The 17265-nt window shown below is 38.3% G+C and overlaps 1 protein-coding gene across 2 annotated transcripts in view; it reads left to right on the top strand.

The window, feature by feature from the left end:
* The window catches only part of Adamts19 (ADAM metallopeptidase with thrombospondin type 1 motif 19), a 201833-nt gene that overhangs the window by 78436 nt on the left and 106132 nt on the right, over positions 1–17265 (top strand). For both annotated transcript variants that reach the window (XM_006983018.4, XM_076555293.1), the window contains one exon: positions 14703–14808. In XM_006983018.4, coding sequence (XP_006983080.1) covers positions 14703–14808 — 106 coding nt within the window. The remainder of the gene's footprint in view (positions 1–14702; positions 14809–17265) is intronic.

Below are 17265 nucleotides of genomic sequence, written 5' to 3' on the forward strand. Positions count from 1 at the left end.
TTGTTCATTGCAAAATGAGCAATTAAAAATAGATAGATGGGTCATCAGTTAACACCCCTTGCTTCTCTTCAGAAGACCCAGATTCCCCTCCCAGCATCCACATGGTGGGTCACTGCAGCCCACAATTCCCATTCTTGGGCAGCCAGCCTTCTTCTGTCCTACATGAGCACCAAGCATATCCATGGCTCATATACATACATGCAGACAAAACAGTTCTACACATAAAATACTTTTAGGTGGCTAGAAATTTAAATGACTCAGTAGTTCTATCTCTTGGATTTCTTATCAGTATCCTCATATATTTAAATTCTTGGATAAAATGTGAAATTTCATTACAAAGTAGATGACAATTATGAAATCTAGGGTCTACTTGATTCAGAAAGGACTGTCAGTACCTAAGAGCTAGACACCCAAAGAAGCCTGACTTCACTCAGACATGGTCTTCCACATATTCTCACCAGTTTCTTTTAGTTTTGTTCTTTTCCTTTCCCCAAACACTAAAACATAGCATGGTTTTAATGATCCTAACCATGGACTATTTGATCATCAGTCACTCTTATCTCAACAGAGATGCACTTTCCACACACATTCACACATACCCAGCTCTTTAAATGGCAGCCGATCAATGCCTCACCGTGTTCAAACAAGTGCTGGGACTCAACCACTGAGGTGGCATCTATGTGAGTTGTCTCAGCTCTTCAAGAACAGGACTTCAGATGCCAGGCCCAAGCCATTTTAGCATGTGAAGTTGCTCTGGTTGAGCCTGCAAGCTGTCTCATGTTTCACTGAGCCTTGAATGGTTCCTACATGTATCAGCAGATATGATGGAGGAATAATCCAACTCTAATTACTACAATCACAAATGAAAGCAGGCCTACAATTAATATAACATTCTCCACTGAAGAACGGAGAGAAGGGTGATATCTTCCACCCAAGGGACACTTAAACCATTGAGTCTAAACCCTAGAACACATTTTAATATTTAGGTTATTTGAAGTGGGAGCCAATGTAAATCTCTATTATTTAGGTCAGTTTAAGTCTTTTGTTTCTGTTATTTCAAGATGTGGGGAAAGAAATCTATCCTGATCCTCGTGTATCCTGTCACAAAACAGAAGAGTATGGGACAATATTAGTAACTTCTTTTCTACAATTAGGACAATAGATGATGTTTCTCTTTGATTTGCTAGGAAGTATAACACAGTTAGTTATTGTGTAGTGTGTCCGTATCCAGCCTTCACTCTGCACCTCACAAATATATAGTACCATGTCAATTAGACTTGTGTACAATTGTATGCATGGCTGTTGGAGGACATGCTACGTCACAGCAAGGCAATTTTCTTTCACTTTATACTGATTGCATGTAGATTTATCTTGCTTTTTCCATTTTGTTGAGAAGGGTGTTTCTAGGTTTGATTGACTTTAAACAGACATATATAAGGTCCCTCATGTAAAAAAATTTGTTAGGCATTGATGTTTTGTCAGTTTTCTTATGAGGTTACAATCTCTAGTCAAGCAAAGAAATTTCAGGTTCAAATTAGTAAAACATTATTTATGTACATTTTATTTAAATCTCCCAATACAATATGAAGGGTTGTAGTTCTGTCAGATGCTTTTCCTAAAACATGATCTTTCTTTCATGATTTATTTATAATTGATTTGGATTCAGCCTGTTAGATAGTAGATGTTGTAACAAGGGTGTTCAGAAAGAGAAAGGAAAGGCTTCAGGGTTCATTAGTTTAGAAAATGAGTGGCTGAATGATGCCCTTCACATCACATTTCTCCCTACACTTTCTGATATAGCATGGGGTGATTGACGGTGGTTAAAGGCTTCTAGTCTGTGTTAGGGATTTGTGTTCTGTGAGGAGGAGGATAACGACATTTAAAATCGATGGAGGACTTGGTGGCGTGCATTGTAATTGCAGCAATGCTTTTGGGGATATTTCATTTAATGCCTTTAAAACCTGAGCTCTCTAGTTTCTCATCATTGTATTGTTTCACAGATGAAGAAGGCTCTGAAATAGAACAGATGGATCATGGATTTTGAAGTCAGACATCAGGTTTTAAATTAGGCCTAAGCTGTTTATTACTTTCTGAACATGGCACAGTTTTTTTTTAATACCCCCAAAACCTGAATTCCCCTCTGGGTTAACACACTCTGACACTTGCAAAGCGGCTGCTTCAGACAGTCACTCAGTACTCGGCCAGTTCTGTCACATCCTCTTTCTCAGTGAGGAATGGTCAGGTATTAGTCTATATCACTGTGGATATACGGGAGTGTGGGTCTCAGTCCCGGATGTGAGCCATTTATTATACCATAGTGCATTTATGTAATGGAGAAAAATAGATGTGCATATCTGATTCTTATGCCTGTTACCTGGGGGTGGGAGTGTCTATCCCAGAATTAGTGAGTATGATGTGAGGGGCTTTTTTGTTTGTTTGTTTGTTTGTTTGCTTGTTTGTTTGTTTGAGAAAGGCTCTCACCAGGTAGCCCTGGCTAGTTGGGAACACACAAGCAGTGAGTGTCAATAGGAAAAATAAATGACAGAGAAGTTTATGCACTGCCTGATTTTCTTTAGGGCTCTTTATCTACCATTGCTTTTCATCATTAATAAAAATGCTAACTGTATTTACTCTGCATATATCTCTTGACTGGATGCTAAGGGACCTGCTAAAAGGGTGTTTTAGAAAGCCAGGGTTCTATTGATTGTCTTTGAGAAATACTACCATGAATATGAAATGATTGATGATCTGTGAGAAGGCTTAGTGTCTGTGTGTGTGTGTGTGTGTGTGTGTGTGTGTTCATGTGTGTGCATATGAGTGTGCATGTGACTGTTGAAGGATTTTACATGATGGAAGACTGGAGAGGCCATACTTTGCTCTGGTGAGGGAAAATACCAGCCACCCTGAGTTCCAGCTCCACAGTGTCCCAGCCCTCTCTGCACTCCAGTGTTAAGACCAGGTGCTTCGGTATTCAGACACTGCAATATTTTTTTTTTTAACAGATTATTCTTTGACTGTCTTTGATCAGGTTAGAATTATGTAGTTTATTTTCTCTGTGCTTCTGAATACTCTGGCTTTTGTTATTAAAATGGCCTAAAGGCCACCTCTGGAGCAACTGCTAGAGAGAAACACACCTAGACACGAAACTTATTTAAATAACTGATTTATGCTGACAGTTTGCATGTAAGAATTCACAGACATTTCCTTTTCCAGACACTAGTACATTCTCCAAACCACATTTCTGTAGAAGGAATCATTTTTACTTGGTGAGAGCAAGAGATTAAGCCTCATTTTAAAGCTTACTTTTCATTGAACAGCATTTTCTCCCATATTATGGCTCCAAAAGCAGAGAGAAGTACATAGACTTTACAGACTTAAAAGATACTACTGAGGTCAACTCTTTATTTAATGCCTTTTACATTCAATATCTTATTTAATACTTATACTTGTATAGAATATGTTTAGATCCAATCCACCTCACCATTCCTTCTCTTCCATTCCCCCCTTTTCTCTTTTCATCGTCTTTTACTCCATAATTCATATGCTCCCTCTCTTTTTTAAAATTCTCGCTGGATTTGTTAATGCTGCTTACAAACGGGTATACAAACATCTACTGGAACATGTGTAGCCTCTCAGAGCCTACATCATTGAAAACAAAAAGCAATTCTCTTCCTTCTAAGAGGCATTAACTACTACTAGATCCCCAGCCAAGGGCTTCATGACCCTCCCTCCTGAATCCATGCTGAGATTTGGTCTGGCTTGATATCGTACAAGCATTGTGTATGCTGCCATAACTAGTGTGAGTTTGTGTGTGCAGCTGTTGTGTCTGGTAAATGCTACTTTGCTAGGGTCAACCACTCCCTCTGGCTCTTACATCTTTCCACTCTCTATCTAGTTCACAAGGATGCCTGAGCCTTCTGGGGAGGATGTGATATATATGTTCATTTAAACCCGTGGACTCCACAGTCTTCCTCTCTGCGTGTTGGCCTGTATTTTGTCTCTGAATTAATTGCTACCGACTGCAAAACATAAGCTTCTCTAACAAGGGTGGAGAGAAGCACTAATCTAGTAGTGTAAGATAAGAACTTAGGGGGCAATTTATTACTATGTCCATTTGGGAGAATAACAATACTAGGTCCTGCTGGGCGGTGACCTAGACAGCCATAGATTGTTGGACTAGTTAAGGGTATGGGGCATACAAGCTTTCAATCCAATCAGAAAGTGATTGGCTACTCCTATAACATTTTTTGGGGGGAGCACTGTCCCCTCCCCATCATAGGTTATTGGGAACTCCATTTAAACCCCCTTTACCTATGTTTGTGAATATATTTTGTGGAACTTCCTCAGTAGGTGGCTTCACACTGTGTTTTCAAAGATCTTTAGTGTTTTTCTTTCCTATACTCCTTTCTCTATCCTTATCTTATTCTTGTCAGAATGGCTAAGACAGAAAGACAAATAACCAAAAAAACTGACAACAAATGCTGGCATGGAGGTGGGGGAAGGGAGCACTCATTCATTGTTGGTGGGATTGCAAACTGCTCCAGCAACTATCAAAATCAGTGTGAAGATTCCTGTAAAAGCTAGAGATAGATTTACCATGTGACCCAGCTATGGAACTCTTGGGCGAAATGCCAAATACTCTACATTCTACTACAGAGATACCTGCTCATCCTTGCTTATTCCTGTTATATTTTAAAGTCTGTAGTGAAAAAAATTCATTAGTTTATATATTCACTAAAGTTTAAACTTGCTATGCTTGTAGTTGCCAAATCCTCAATGCAATTGAGATGCTCTTCAGTAGGTAAAAAAGGATAAACAATCTATGGAAAGTCCATTATTTAAAAAAAAATGTCATCTAACAATGGAAAAGAAGGAGCTGTTGATCTGCCTAACTCCTTGGAAGGACCTCAAAACATGTTGGATGAAACAAAGGCTTCAGAAAGGTTCAGAGGATATGAGTACATAAATAGGATGATCTTTTAGGACAAACATGGTAATGCATAGGAGAGACCAGATTCTGCATTTCACAGAAGAAGCAAGGCTGACTGTCTTCCTTAATTCTTAGCTGCTGTTGGATATCTTCTTAGGTGCTGTCCAGAACATAAGTCACATATTTCATATGCCTATTTTTGGCAAGACATGTTGTGGAATTATCTGTGGACACATGATTCTAAAGAACAAGAACAAAGCTTGTAGTCCTTTATTTACTTCTCAAAAACCTTACAGTTCAAAATTCATATTAAGTATAAATTTTGTTTGTACTAGAAACTGCTTAAATGCAGCTCAAACACTGGAGACTGAAACATATTTAAACATCTTTCTTCTAGAAACAAAACCATATTAATTAGGAAATATCCAAATACTTCCATATGGTTTATTACAGTTATTCTTATGAACATTGAGGAGTGGCAACGTTGTGTGCAGCATGGGTTACCCAAAGTCATCCACAGAAGTGACTTTTGCTAAGTATCTCTTACAAGACAGCATTGTCTCTCTGAACTTTTCAAGAATTTACTATGGTAAAAGATAGTTAATTGTTTTTACAAATAAAGGCAGGCTTATTTAATATTTAAAGCCACTGTCTTTCTGGCAGGATCTCATGTGCTTGTAATTCAGTGTCTAAATCAGTTAGCACTCCTGCTCTGCTGGGGAGTTATTGCTAATGTGAAGACTGTTTTAGAGAGAACCAAATTTCCCAAAGCACAACCTAGCTTGAAATTGGGAGTCAGTCATTTTTTATTTGACACAAGAGCACTAATCATTAATTTTAGACATGTTCTTTAAAATGGCCTTAGTGAGGTATAACTGGTTTCCAAAATCTGCATCTATTTAAAGTGTATAGTTTGATCAGTTTAGACACAAATGTCAACTCCTAAAGTCTTATTTTTTTGTTGCTCTGCCTACTTTATACTCCAGCAAACAGATCATGAACAAACCAGTGTTAAAGTCCATTTAGAATTTTAAAATACTGAACACTTTTGAGGGGGAACCCCATAAAATTAAAATTGTACCTGAATCTACACTTGGAGTCACTTATCCTGAAGTATATATTTAACTTGATGAATTATACCAAAATATTACATTAAGCTGGTCAGTGGTGGTACACACCTTTAATCCCAGCGTTCTGGAGGCAGAAGCAGGTGGATCTCTATGAGGTTGAGGCCAGCCTGGTCTACAGAGGGAGTTCCAGGACAGTCAGAGCTCCACAGAGAAAGCCTGTCTTGAAAAACCAAATCAAACCAAAAATAAAACAAAACAAAAAACCCAAAAAACAAAAACTCAAACCACTATATTAAGCTTATATTTGTAATAGTATAATCTCTAATCTCTCTAATAATAAATATAGTATTATATTTATAATCATATTTAACAAATGTTTATAGTTATATTTGTTTCAAAATTGTAGTAGTATTTAGATTTCTCGAGTCTCAAACACAATTTCCTTTACTTAAATAGATGTTGATTATATTGAGAACAAAGCAACTTATTAAGAAAAATTATTAAAAATAGGCATGTTGATGGGAGAATAATAAGCCAAACCATTTGAAAGTTTGAGTGTTTTTAATAAGAAAGTAATTTCTACAGTTTTGGTAGCCTGGTGTTTGTCACTGTTCAATACCTTCGGGATATGATTATGTTATAATATTATAAGCGTGTATTAGCCAAAATTCCTGATTTATATGCAATCAGAACACAAATGTTTTCCATCTGTATGCTTAGCATTACTTCACACAAATTAATTCTGGCTAATCTTACCTTTCATAAGAGTCCAGTTGTTCATCTCTAAGGCAGATGAAATCTTCAAAACTAGTTCATTTCTTTTGTTTGTAAGTAAAATTATGCAGGGAGCCTGAGAACTCTGACTTTAGTTACCAAGAGGAAATACTGATTTCCAGTCAGGTTTGTGGAGATTTAACACTAAGTTTCTGTCATTGAATTGCTTGTGTAAGTCACCATACGTGGCTTTTTCAGTGTGCCACAACACTGTATTTTCTGGTTCAGTTTCAGGTTTTATATTTTGTGAGTGGGTTATAAAGGATAAATCAGAACAAGCATAGACAGTAGGATCTGGTTCAATTTAAACTTTAAGCATTTGAAAGTTTAATCTTCCAGAGTCAAGTGATCTGCTCTGATAGTCTCAAGAGGCGTGAGAAGCTCACATGAAGGAGAATAATGTAGAATGTAACAGAAAGGACACAATTACCTTCTCATTGCCTTATTGAGGAGGACCATTGTCCTCAAGACCAGAGGAAAAGGTGGCTGGGACTGTGTTCTCTGCTCTGTATTTTAAATGTTAAAATCTTCAACGTTAATGCCTTCAACCATTGTCTTTGCACTATTCTTTGTTTTCTGTAGCTATAACACAAATGGCAGAGACTGGGTAATGGTTCTGGGATCAGAGATTATGACTTCTAATAGGGCCTTCTCTCTGGGTCATAATGTGGTGGACTGCAAATGAGCATGGAGGACACCAGGGAGATCAGGCTGAACATGCTTCCATCAGGACCTAGTCACACACTAACCAACTCACTGTCACACTAACAGTATTAGCCATTCATGAATGGTGAGTCCTGTGACCTGAGAGCCTCTAAAAGGTCCCACTTCTTATTGCCACCAGGATAGTCACTGAAGTTCAACAGGAATCTTGGAAAGGGTCATGTTTGCAATGCCATACAGAGATGTTTGTTTCTTCCTGCATTCCCCTGTCTTGGTCTAAAATTATTTAAATTGCTATCTATAAACTTTGGGGTTAATCATATTATTTTATGTACTTTTTATAACTATACAATATATATTATGCTAGTATAGTATAGCTGCCTATAATAAACATTTGTGTATATACTTGAACAACTTTCATCACATATCAGTACAAATTCTTAGTGGTTTTTTTTTTTTTTTTTTTTGGTTTTTTTCGAGACAGGGTTCCTCTGCATAGCTTTGCGCCTTTACTGGAGCTTACTTGGTAGCCCAGGCTGGCCTCGAACTCACAGAGATCCACCTGGCTCTGCCTCCCGAGTCAAATTCTTAGTCTTAAAAGAAATTTATTATACTAATATTTTTATATGGAATATCATAAAGTCATCTGTTTATCAAATTAGATAAAAAGATGTATTTTAAATTTGGTGGTCATTTGAAGATGGGTCGTGTGGGGTTTTTTTTTAACATAATTCTTTATTGATTCTTTAGAAATTTCACATTATGCATCCTAATCCTGTTTACCTCCCAGTCCCTCCATATCTCTCACCTACTCCTCCAGCTTTCCAGCCCCTCATCATTCATCCTAGTGGTATTAGGAGCTGAGGTGTGTCACGCAGTACACCCCTTTTGTCCAATTAGCCCCACCTGCAAAATGTTCATTGCAATGAGTCATTGGTCTGGTTCCAGTCTTCTGGTTCACCATCATCCTTGGGCTGGGCCATCATTGAAGTGCCTCTCAGGTATCCTGTTGTTGCCCTGAGTCATGGAGATTCTGCAGCTATCATTCTCCAAAACCGGTCTCTTTGTGTACTCCAGCAGGTCAAAAATGGGGCAGCTATTAGGCTGGGCCAACCCAAGGCCCAGGATGTGGGCCTGGGTAGTAGTTGAGCTGGTCAATCCAGGCCATTGGGATTACCCACTTAGATGAGGGGCAGAGCCAGCTCTCCTGGGTCCATGCCATTGGAACCAGCTCTCTCGTGTCTATGATGTGGGGTGGCGCCATTTCTCCTGAGTGCTGGGGTCAGCTCTCCCATGGGGGGGGGTGCCAGCTCTCCTGCCAAAGTGTCCAGTGAGAGGCAGGGCTAGCTATCCCAGGGCCAGTGAGGGACAAGCCTAGCTCAGCATGGCCCTTGGATTTCAACACACATGGTTCCTAGGACACCCCCTACCCCCATGGCAACACAAGCTATGGACACCAGTCCAGACCGTGGCTGCTGCTGGGCCATTGACCCAGACATGGTCCAAGGCAGCAGCCTGGGCCCAGTCCCATGTGGCTGCACAGACCACTTGGATTAGCCTGATCCCTGTGGTAGTGAGGTTCTTCAACACCAACATGACCGCAGGTGGGGGCCCAGACCCCTGGCATCCACATTGCCTTTGGTGGTAACAGGAACCACGGACATTAGCATAGACCTTGGCTGCTGCAGGGCCACCGACCCAGACATGGTGCTCAGTGGCATCCCTGGACCAGACAGCACCATAGCCCAGTGGCACCACAGCCCTTGGATACCAACATGGCCACAGGATGCGGCCTAGGGGGTCATGTATTTTTTTTTTATCATTGCGTTCAAATATCTTTTGTTTTATCATCCTTTTTTTTCTAGCCCAGTGGACCATTTCTTTACTTGGTTTTAATTTTATCTGGAAGCTATATTTGGTGGATTTCATTTTCCCTCTTTGTGCTTGCTGAGATGATTAAGTCATATTTCCTGGACTGAGTAAACATTTTCAGGACCCATTACATTATATACAGTATATGTTTTTTTTTACATTATATTACATTTTATATTATATTCGTAGCTTCACACTTACATTCACAGTAACTTGGGATTTGAGTTCTCTACCAGAGTCTTTTCTAGCATTCTCAGTTTTGTTGAATCCAATCGACTTGGCTGATGTTCAATAATGGCAAGATTTTAAAGTAATTTTCATATATGTTTAAAAACAATAAACAGCATCAATTTCAATTTTTCTAATTTGATTGTGGATCTCAGGTCCTCATCCATAGAATCTACACCCCATCCATATTGAAGCCATGCTTGATAATAAATCCTGATAATAAATCCTCCCACTTGACGTTACACAGTGTAGTTTGAAAGAAAATGGCCCCCAGAGAGAAAGGCACTAGTGGGAGGTGTGACCTTGTTGGAGTAGGTGTGGTCTTGTTGATGGAAGTGTGGTGCTATGGAGGTGGGCTTTGAGGCCTCAGATACACTCAAGCCACTTTCAGTGAGAGGGACCATTTCCTATTGCATACGAGTTAAGAGGTAGGACTCTCAGCTCCTTCTCCAGTACCTCCTCTGCCTTCATGTCACCATGTCACACCATGATGATAATGGACTAAGCCTCTGAAAATATAAGCCGCCCTAATTATGTTTTTTCCTTTATAATAGTTGCCATAGCCATGATGTCTCTTCACAGCAATAGAAACCCTCAATAAGACACACAGGTTGTAACAACTTCTGATCATCACCAAGAGTCTTCAAGCTTAGAGTTTTGAGAACTTTTTTTCTTGTACTTGAGAATTCCCTTTTAAGCTTTGTTAAACATTCAACTTTTTTTCATAAGAGGAGTTCCAGACAAGCACCGTGTTAAAATGCAAACAATACTATAACATCTACACAGTATTCCTCTTTGTTTTATCAAGGGAGTTACTACACTTTTTTATTATGTTCTTTTTTATGTTGGAAGTCATTTTTCCTTAGTACTTATAGAAACTGTACTGTTGATGATACTGTAAATTGCTTTAAGAGAATCTGAAATCGCTGCCTAGCAGGGAATGGGGGGTGGGGGGTGGAATTGGTGGGGGCCAGCCTCCAGCAGCAATAGGGCTCAAAGGAATATCCACAGAATCAGTACTTACTAGCCTTTTCTATCTGAGGGCGTTAGGGAAAAAGACGCTCACACTCTCTTGATGGTTTCCTTCTTTATCCCCTATTCTTCACACTGTATACTTACTTCTACAGCTTTTTTACCACAACAAAATCTTCTAGGCAATATGAAAATTACAATGTGGTTACCTTCTGTTTTTCAAGTGAGTGATTATAATGAATACAGGTAAAAGCATGCTTTTTTTTTTATGTCCCTTACATGATTAAAAACAAAGTCACTCCAATAACCCACATACATTTACATCTAAGTCATTTGTTGCAGATTAACAGAACATGAGCAAGCAGAAAGTGTTTTTTTTTTTCTCAGCCAACTCATTTGTTGGCAGGCTGCATACTTCAGTTACAAAGAAAGAATCAATCACTTTTTTTTATCTTGAAAGGTAATCTTATAAAGAATCTTAAAGGAATCACAAACCTAAACTTTATGCATAGAAACCATCAGTCACTTGTACTTTAAATCTTTAGGGTGCATACCCACTCATCAATAGTTTCTTATATCAGGAGATTGAGGTCAGGAATAGGCACAAGGAAATAATCATCACCTTTGATCATCAACTAACCCTAGCAAGAAAGCACATCAGCTAGTAACAGTTGGGCCACTTTGTATTTTTTGACCTCAGCTATGTGTCCTTGTGAAATTTAGATTGTTTTCTGTTTTTTTTTTTAATCAAAAAGCCTTTATCAAAGCATCTGATCTAACCTGAAGTTATTTTAAAGGTTTGTGTCAGATAATAATGCACACCAAAAGTTGTGATTGCATCTTTCGGCATTAAAATTAAAAGAATTTGAGCCAGCCTAGGTCCTGGGACTCAATTGTTTTTCTTAATCATTAACTGGAGCTAATGTACTTCCCTAGGTGAAACTCATAAGCCCTAGCTGTGCAACATTTTCTTGCATTTATTTTTATTCATCAAAAGCTAACATTATTCTTATTAGACAGTACAACTTAGGGAGGAATCATCTTCACAGTGATCCACAGGTAAAAATGCTTCCATGATATAAATAGGATGTTTCCATGATATAAATACACTACATTAAAGGCAGTGGGGATCTCTTCACACTCATTCACACCATGCCAGATACCACAGATAGCAGCAACAAACATGTCAAGGCACAGCCGAAGCAAACGACATTCTGGGGTCTGGGGTCTCAGGGCCTTGCCTATCAGAGTTGCACCCATTAGGGAGTTGCCTCAGGGTGGACTGACACCTTGAACTTCAATTGCCACCTGCTGCTTCTCTGAGACAGCTACCAACATCTTATGATGACTTTGATATCACATTCATAACTTGTATAATTGTATTTTTACATCCCTAGAATGTTGCCTGGTTTTTTGTTTGCTTGTTTGTTTGTTTGTTTGTTTGGTAAGTAACCTAGCACTAAGCCAATTAGTAGGACAGATTACTTTTTATAATAATGTTAAAGGTTGATGAAATCATGTGCATGGATTTTCAGTATCTGGGCACTATTATCCTACTCTCTCAGGCTTTTTTATTTTTTAATCAAGTGTGAGACATATATTTTCATTCTTCAAAGTTATCTTTTTATTTAATGCTTGAAGGATACCATAATTTATTAATCTTTGCTTCAGGGAATTTCACTTATCGAATCCCTTTAAGAACAGTCCATATTCAGGACATTTGAAATCAATTGTTGTAGAAATAGGCTGCCAGAACACACATTTCTAGAACCATCTACTCTCAGGAGCATCTCTCTGCCCCTCCCCATGTTCACTTGTTTGCCCTGGTGATATCTGCCCTTTCCTGTTGTTTTCTACTTCTCACCTCTTTGGTGATACCAGCAGCTGGTTTCCTTCTTATAATGCCTGCCTGTTGTTGTTTTTTTCCCTCTTTAGTGGATCCTTCTTTTTTAATTTTCCTATTTCTGATATCTTATGTACTTGTACATATCTTAGTGTCCCCATTTTAAAATGGGTGTTTGTGTGACTCACATTTCTAAAAGTATGCTCAACATATTTGGATTCTCATGCTCATTGCAGATAACAATTTTGACTACAATAAACCTCAAGAAATATATCTCTCGTGGGTAAATGACGTATAGATACAAGCTATGGGGTAAATAACATACCTAAAGCTCTCCTGAAACCTTGTGCTAGGAAAGCCAAGACTTTGAATTCAAGGTGGTCCAGCTGGTCATAAAAGTAATAGTTCTGGAGGAGGAACACTTAGTTCTATTTGTGTTTATCTCTCTGGTCAGATACAAGCTCTAATTTCTTACAGAGTCTTTGGTAAATGCATCCCTCAACACTTCAGAAGTCTCCCATGGACTTCCTTAGGTATATCTTAGCATAGTTACCTTTTTTTTTCCAGAAGAAAGATTCTCCTGCATCCTGGTACATTACTTACTTTGTTTAGATGGGAAACTAGAAGGCTGTTCTTGTTTGCTTTATATTTCAAGGATTCTTTACATTAATGGTGCTTTGAAATGGGTCTCTATTGCATGTATCTTTAATAACAGCTGTGATAAATCCTTCCCCTCCTAACCCCCAGACCTCATTATAATAGGGAACATATGGGCTCTTGAAGAGAACACAGAAGTCTGGCCTTTGAAACAAAGTAATACAATTCCTTTAAATGGTAACAAGCGTTCTCTGAACCTTTCAAAACAAAGGCACCCCCTTGATTGCCAAATTAGGATCAATGAATTTCAAACTTACCAAGTTGACCTTTCTGACTTTACACATCAGTAGAGTAGGAGCAGAAGGTCGTTTTCAATTGTTCAACACAGCTGGGTCTATGAGAAGTTGCAAGGACTAATGAAATTTATGGAGGGAGGGTATGAGCAGGTGAGCACCGGTGCCTGAAGAGTCCAAAAGAGGGTGTCTTCTGTGTGAGCAGGAGCTGCCGCTACCTTCTCAGTCCTCTGCAAGAGCAACAAATACTGCTAACCACTGAGCTATCTCTATAACCCCACCTTTCTTTATGGATGAATCCATTTTTCCTACTACTGTATCCTGTTCTTCACATCTTCAGTCTCCTCGTCTTGCTTCTTTTCTCAGAGTCCTACCCATCTTTCCATTCTTTTACCCTCAATTTACAGCCGATACGTGTTCTATATTCTTTCTCCACAACTGATCAACAGAACAGAAGCCCAAATGAATCCTGTGTGCTTCAGTTACTAGGTCGTCATTACCTCAGCTGGACATATTAGTCCTGCTCCAGTACATGCTCCCCAACTTCAACTGAACCTATTTTTTTTCTTACTCTCATTTATATTAGGTGGCCCTCCCTACTTCTTAATTAACTCACTTGCATATTTCTTCAATGGATTTTTTTTTCAGCCTTTTGTTCTCTTTCAGAGACACTGCCTCTCGTTCGTCCAGGACCCCTGCATCAGATAGCAGTGCCTCCTTATCCTTCAGTGTGCAAGAATTTCAGAAAGCTGTTCCCTTAAGATAACAAGCTGCATCCACTTTTAAAAAATATCCCCCAGCAATTATCACACAACTGGGAACTTAAGAGTTATTCCACTTAAAGCTAGGATGGAAAATAAGAAGCTCAGTGTGAACACAAATCTCAATATGACATTTGAAATCTTGGGCAGTTTGGGAAGGATAAAAAAAAATACCAAGTATAAAGAAGGGCATGGGAAGAAGGCTCAGTTAAGTTCTGTCTGTGAATACATGGAGATCTGAGTTCAGATCCCATGCACACATGTAAAAAGCTGGGAGAGGCGTGTGCATCTGTAACGTCCATGCTAATTAGGGATATGGAAATACATAGATCCTTGGAGCTCATTAACCATGCAGTCTAGCTCAACCAATGAGCCTCAGGTTTGGTGAGAGATTCTAACTCAAAAAATGAAAGTAGGAGGCAATGGAAAAAGACATTGGGCATCATCCTCTATTGTTCATACTCAGGTGCACATGCACACGCATGCCCACATCTGTGCTACACACAGACACAAAAATAAGGAGTATAAACAAATAACAATCCTAATATTTGAGGAAAATATGCTATTCTAAGAATACAGGACACGAAATATAAAAGTGATTAAAGTGACTAGATTTTCTCTGTTCTGATCCGTGTGGCATGTTGATTTTTTTTTTCAGTTTAAAGTTGGCATGTGATTAATAATGTTAATGTCTTTTAGGTATAGCTTACTTGAATGGAATGTGTAGTGAAGAGAGAAAGTGTATTATTGCTGAAGACAATGGCCTGAACCTTGCATTTACAATTGCTCATGAAATGGGTCACAAGTAAGTAAAAGTCATCACCGTGTTGTATATTCGGTACATAGATTAATAATGTGAGTTATTGGAATCAATGTATGTCTTTGATTATTTTCTTTGGAGTCCACATTCTTAAAAACTTTGAAGAACTCAGTGTAAGAAGTAGAGGGAAATAATGCAGAGCAGACTTTGCCATCTGTAACCATTCCTAATACATCGAATGAAACCCCATTATGCTGTTTCAGTCTTCATCAAGACAGGGCATCAAAACAGTGCACATTTCCAAATAAATATTGCGATACCTGTGAAACTACAAAGAAATGTGTGTTTTCAACAACATTCAAGAAAAATCACACCAGACAAATGGAAATACTTCAGAATAACAGAGTCTCTCTGGGGCTATCAGCACATACTAAATGAATTAATCTGCATGGTTTAAGCAAACAATGAAAGGAGACATGACATTTACATGCAGTTAGCACAAACTTGATCCTGGGCATTATTTGTCAAATCTGAGCACCTTCCACAGACTGGCTCATTTAGTACATTACATAGGAGGATGAGTACAGCCATAGTTCTTTTTCTTTTCTATTTTACTGAAAATAGATTTTTTTCCCATACAATAAATTCTGATGATGGTTTCCCTTCCCCCAACTCCTCCACATCTCCCCTCCCATTCAAATTCATTCCTTTTCTTTCTCATTAAAAAGCTAACATGTATCTAAATAATAATAAAATTTAAAAACAGTAAAATAAAAAAAGATAAGATAAAACAAAAACAAACAAAATGATACACGACAAGCAAGAACGGAAGAAAAAGAGCCACAGAAAAAGTGCAAGGACCACGTATAGACGTGGAGACATGTGTTCGTAACCACAGAAATCCCATGGAAACCAAACACCAAAAACCATAATATATACACACAAAACCTAGAAGGAAAATTTTCGGAAGGCCTTGATAAAGCATCGTGAGACGAAGAACCCACAAACATGCTGTTCTGTTTGTTTTGTGTTGGCCATGGGCTGCTGGGCGCCGGGCCAGAAGCTGTAATTCTACCAGTGTCATTAATTCCATTGACCATCAGTAAACAGCACTTCCACATTTTTAAGTGCCCAGAGGAGTAATCTTGTGACGAGTGCTGTTGCACTCCCATATTATAGCAAAAAAAAAAAAAAAGTCATCAAAAATTTTATTTACCCCCTCAAAGTTATAAAAATGCCATTTATTGGAGTAGGGATTTGATCATAAGCCATTGGATTCGAGTCATACTCTTCTGGACTTCTACATTAAGTTAGCTGTTATCCTTGGACCTAAGGTTTCCTTCAGTCAGTTGGGTATAATACTTTTGTGATTGGGTTATTTTAAGGTTAAAATGACATAAAATCTCTTCATGTGTTTTCAGGAAGTTTATTGTAGTAGACATGGCATAGATTGGCACCAGACTGAATTGTGAATGTAAGCTTTGAAGTTTGCTGCTCACATTAACAGTAGAAATGTGGTCAAGTCTTACCAAGAAAAACAATCTTTAAGAAAGCCTTGTTCATCAATAGATTTTTATCTTTACTTCAGTATGTGATGTTAATTGTTATTATTTATCAATCTGTTAGCAAATTAATGAATCAAAAAATATAGTTTAAGCAGATAGAGTTGTAATAGAACAAGACAGAGCCATAAAGCAGAATGAAAGGGTGTTGTGGATTAAGAGAAACAAGCCCCACTCAGAAAAGATGATTATTACATTTTCTCTCATATGTGATTCAAAATCATGTACTGCATGTTTTATGAGATGAAGTCATAAGAGAGACAGGGGGAGGAGATTGGCAGGAAGAAAAGAGTAGAGAAAGTTTAGGAGAGGGTTGGTGATGAATTTGGTCAGATCACATGATATAGTGGTAGGAAACTGTCTTTATGAAACCAACTACTATGTACATTGAATATATGCCAAAAATTTTGAATAAACAAGGAAATTAAGACTCAGGAAACTGTCATCTCTTAAGATTTTTAAAGCAGGACCTTTACCTGTCATAATAACTGATGATAGTAATAGACAAAATGTCAACTTCTAGGAATCTATTGGTCCTGAAAAGATTCAAAATTAATTTTTTAGACTTAATAGACCTTTTTGCGCTAAAATTAGTGATGAGTACAAGTCAATTTACTGTGTGTTGTGTTGCCTAGAATTTTCTACAGCAAGTGTGTCATGTGTCTCCCTCTGCCACTTAAACCTTGGCCAGTGTCCCACCTTCCTCAACTGAATGAGTAAAAGGGACAGATTTTTTAGAGACATGCAGTCCTTCGCTCACAGTTTCACAGTTAGAAGAAACTTTCTATTTTTGCTTCTCTTCTGTTTGTAGAATGGTTACTACTACAATTCTCTATCTGCTGATAAAGCAGTAGATATCCACTTGGTAAGAAATGGACTATTTCAAAGAAAAAAAAACGTTTAATGGCATATATTTAAATGGCAGCTTTAAACACATTCT

The sequence above is a fragment of the Peromyscus maniculatus genome, chromosome 19 (genome assembly GCF_049852395.1).
Source record: "Peromyscus maniculatus bairdii isolate BWxNUB_F1_BW_parent chromosome 19, HU_Pman_BW_mat_3.1, whole genome shotgun sequence".
Lineage (NCBI taxonomy): Eukaryota > Metazoa > Chordata > Mammalia > Rodentia > Cricetidae > Peromyscus > Peromyscus maniculatus.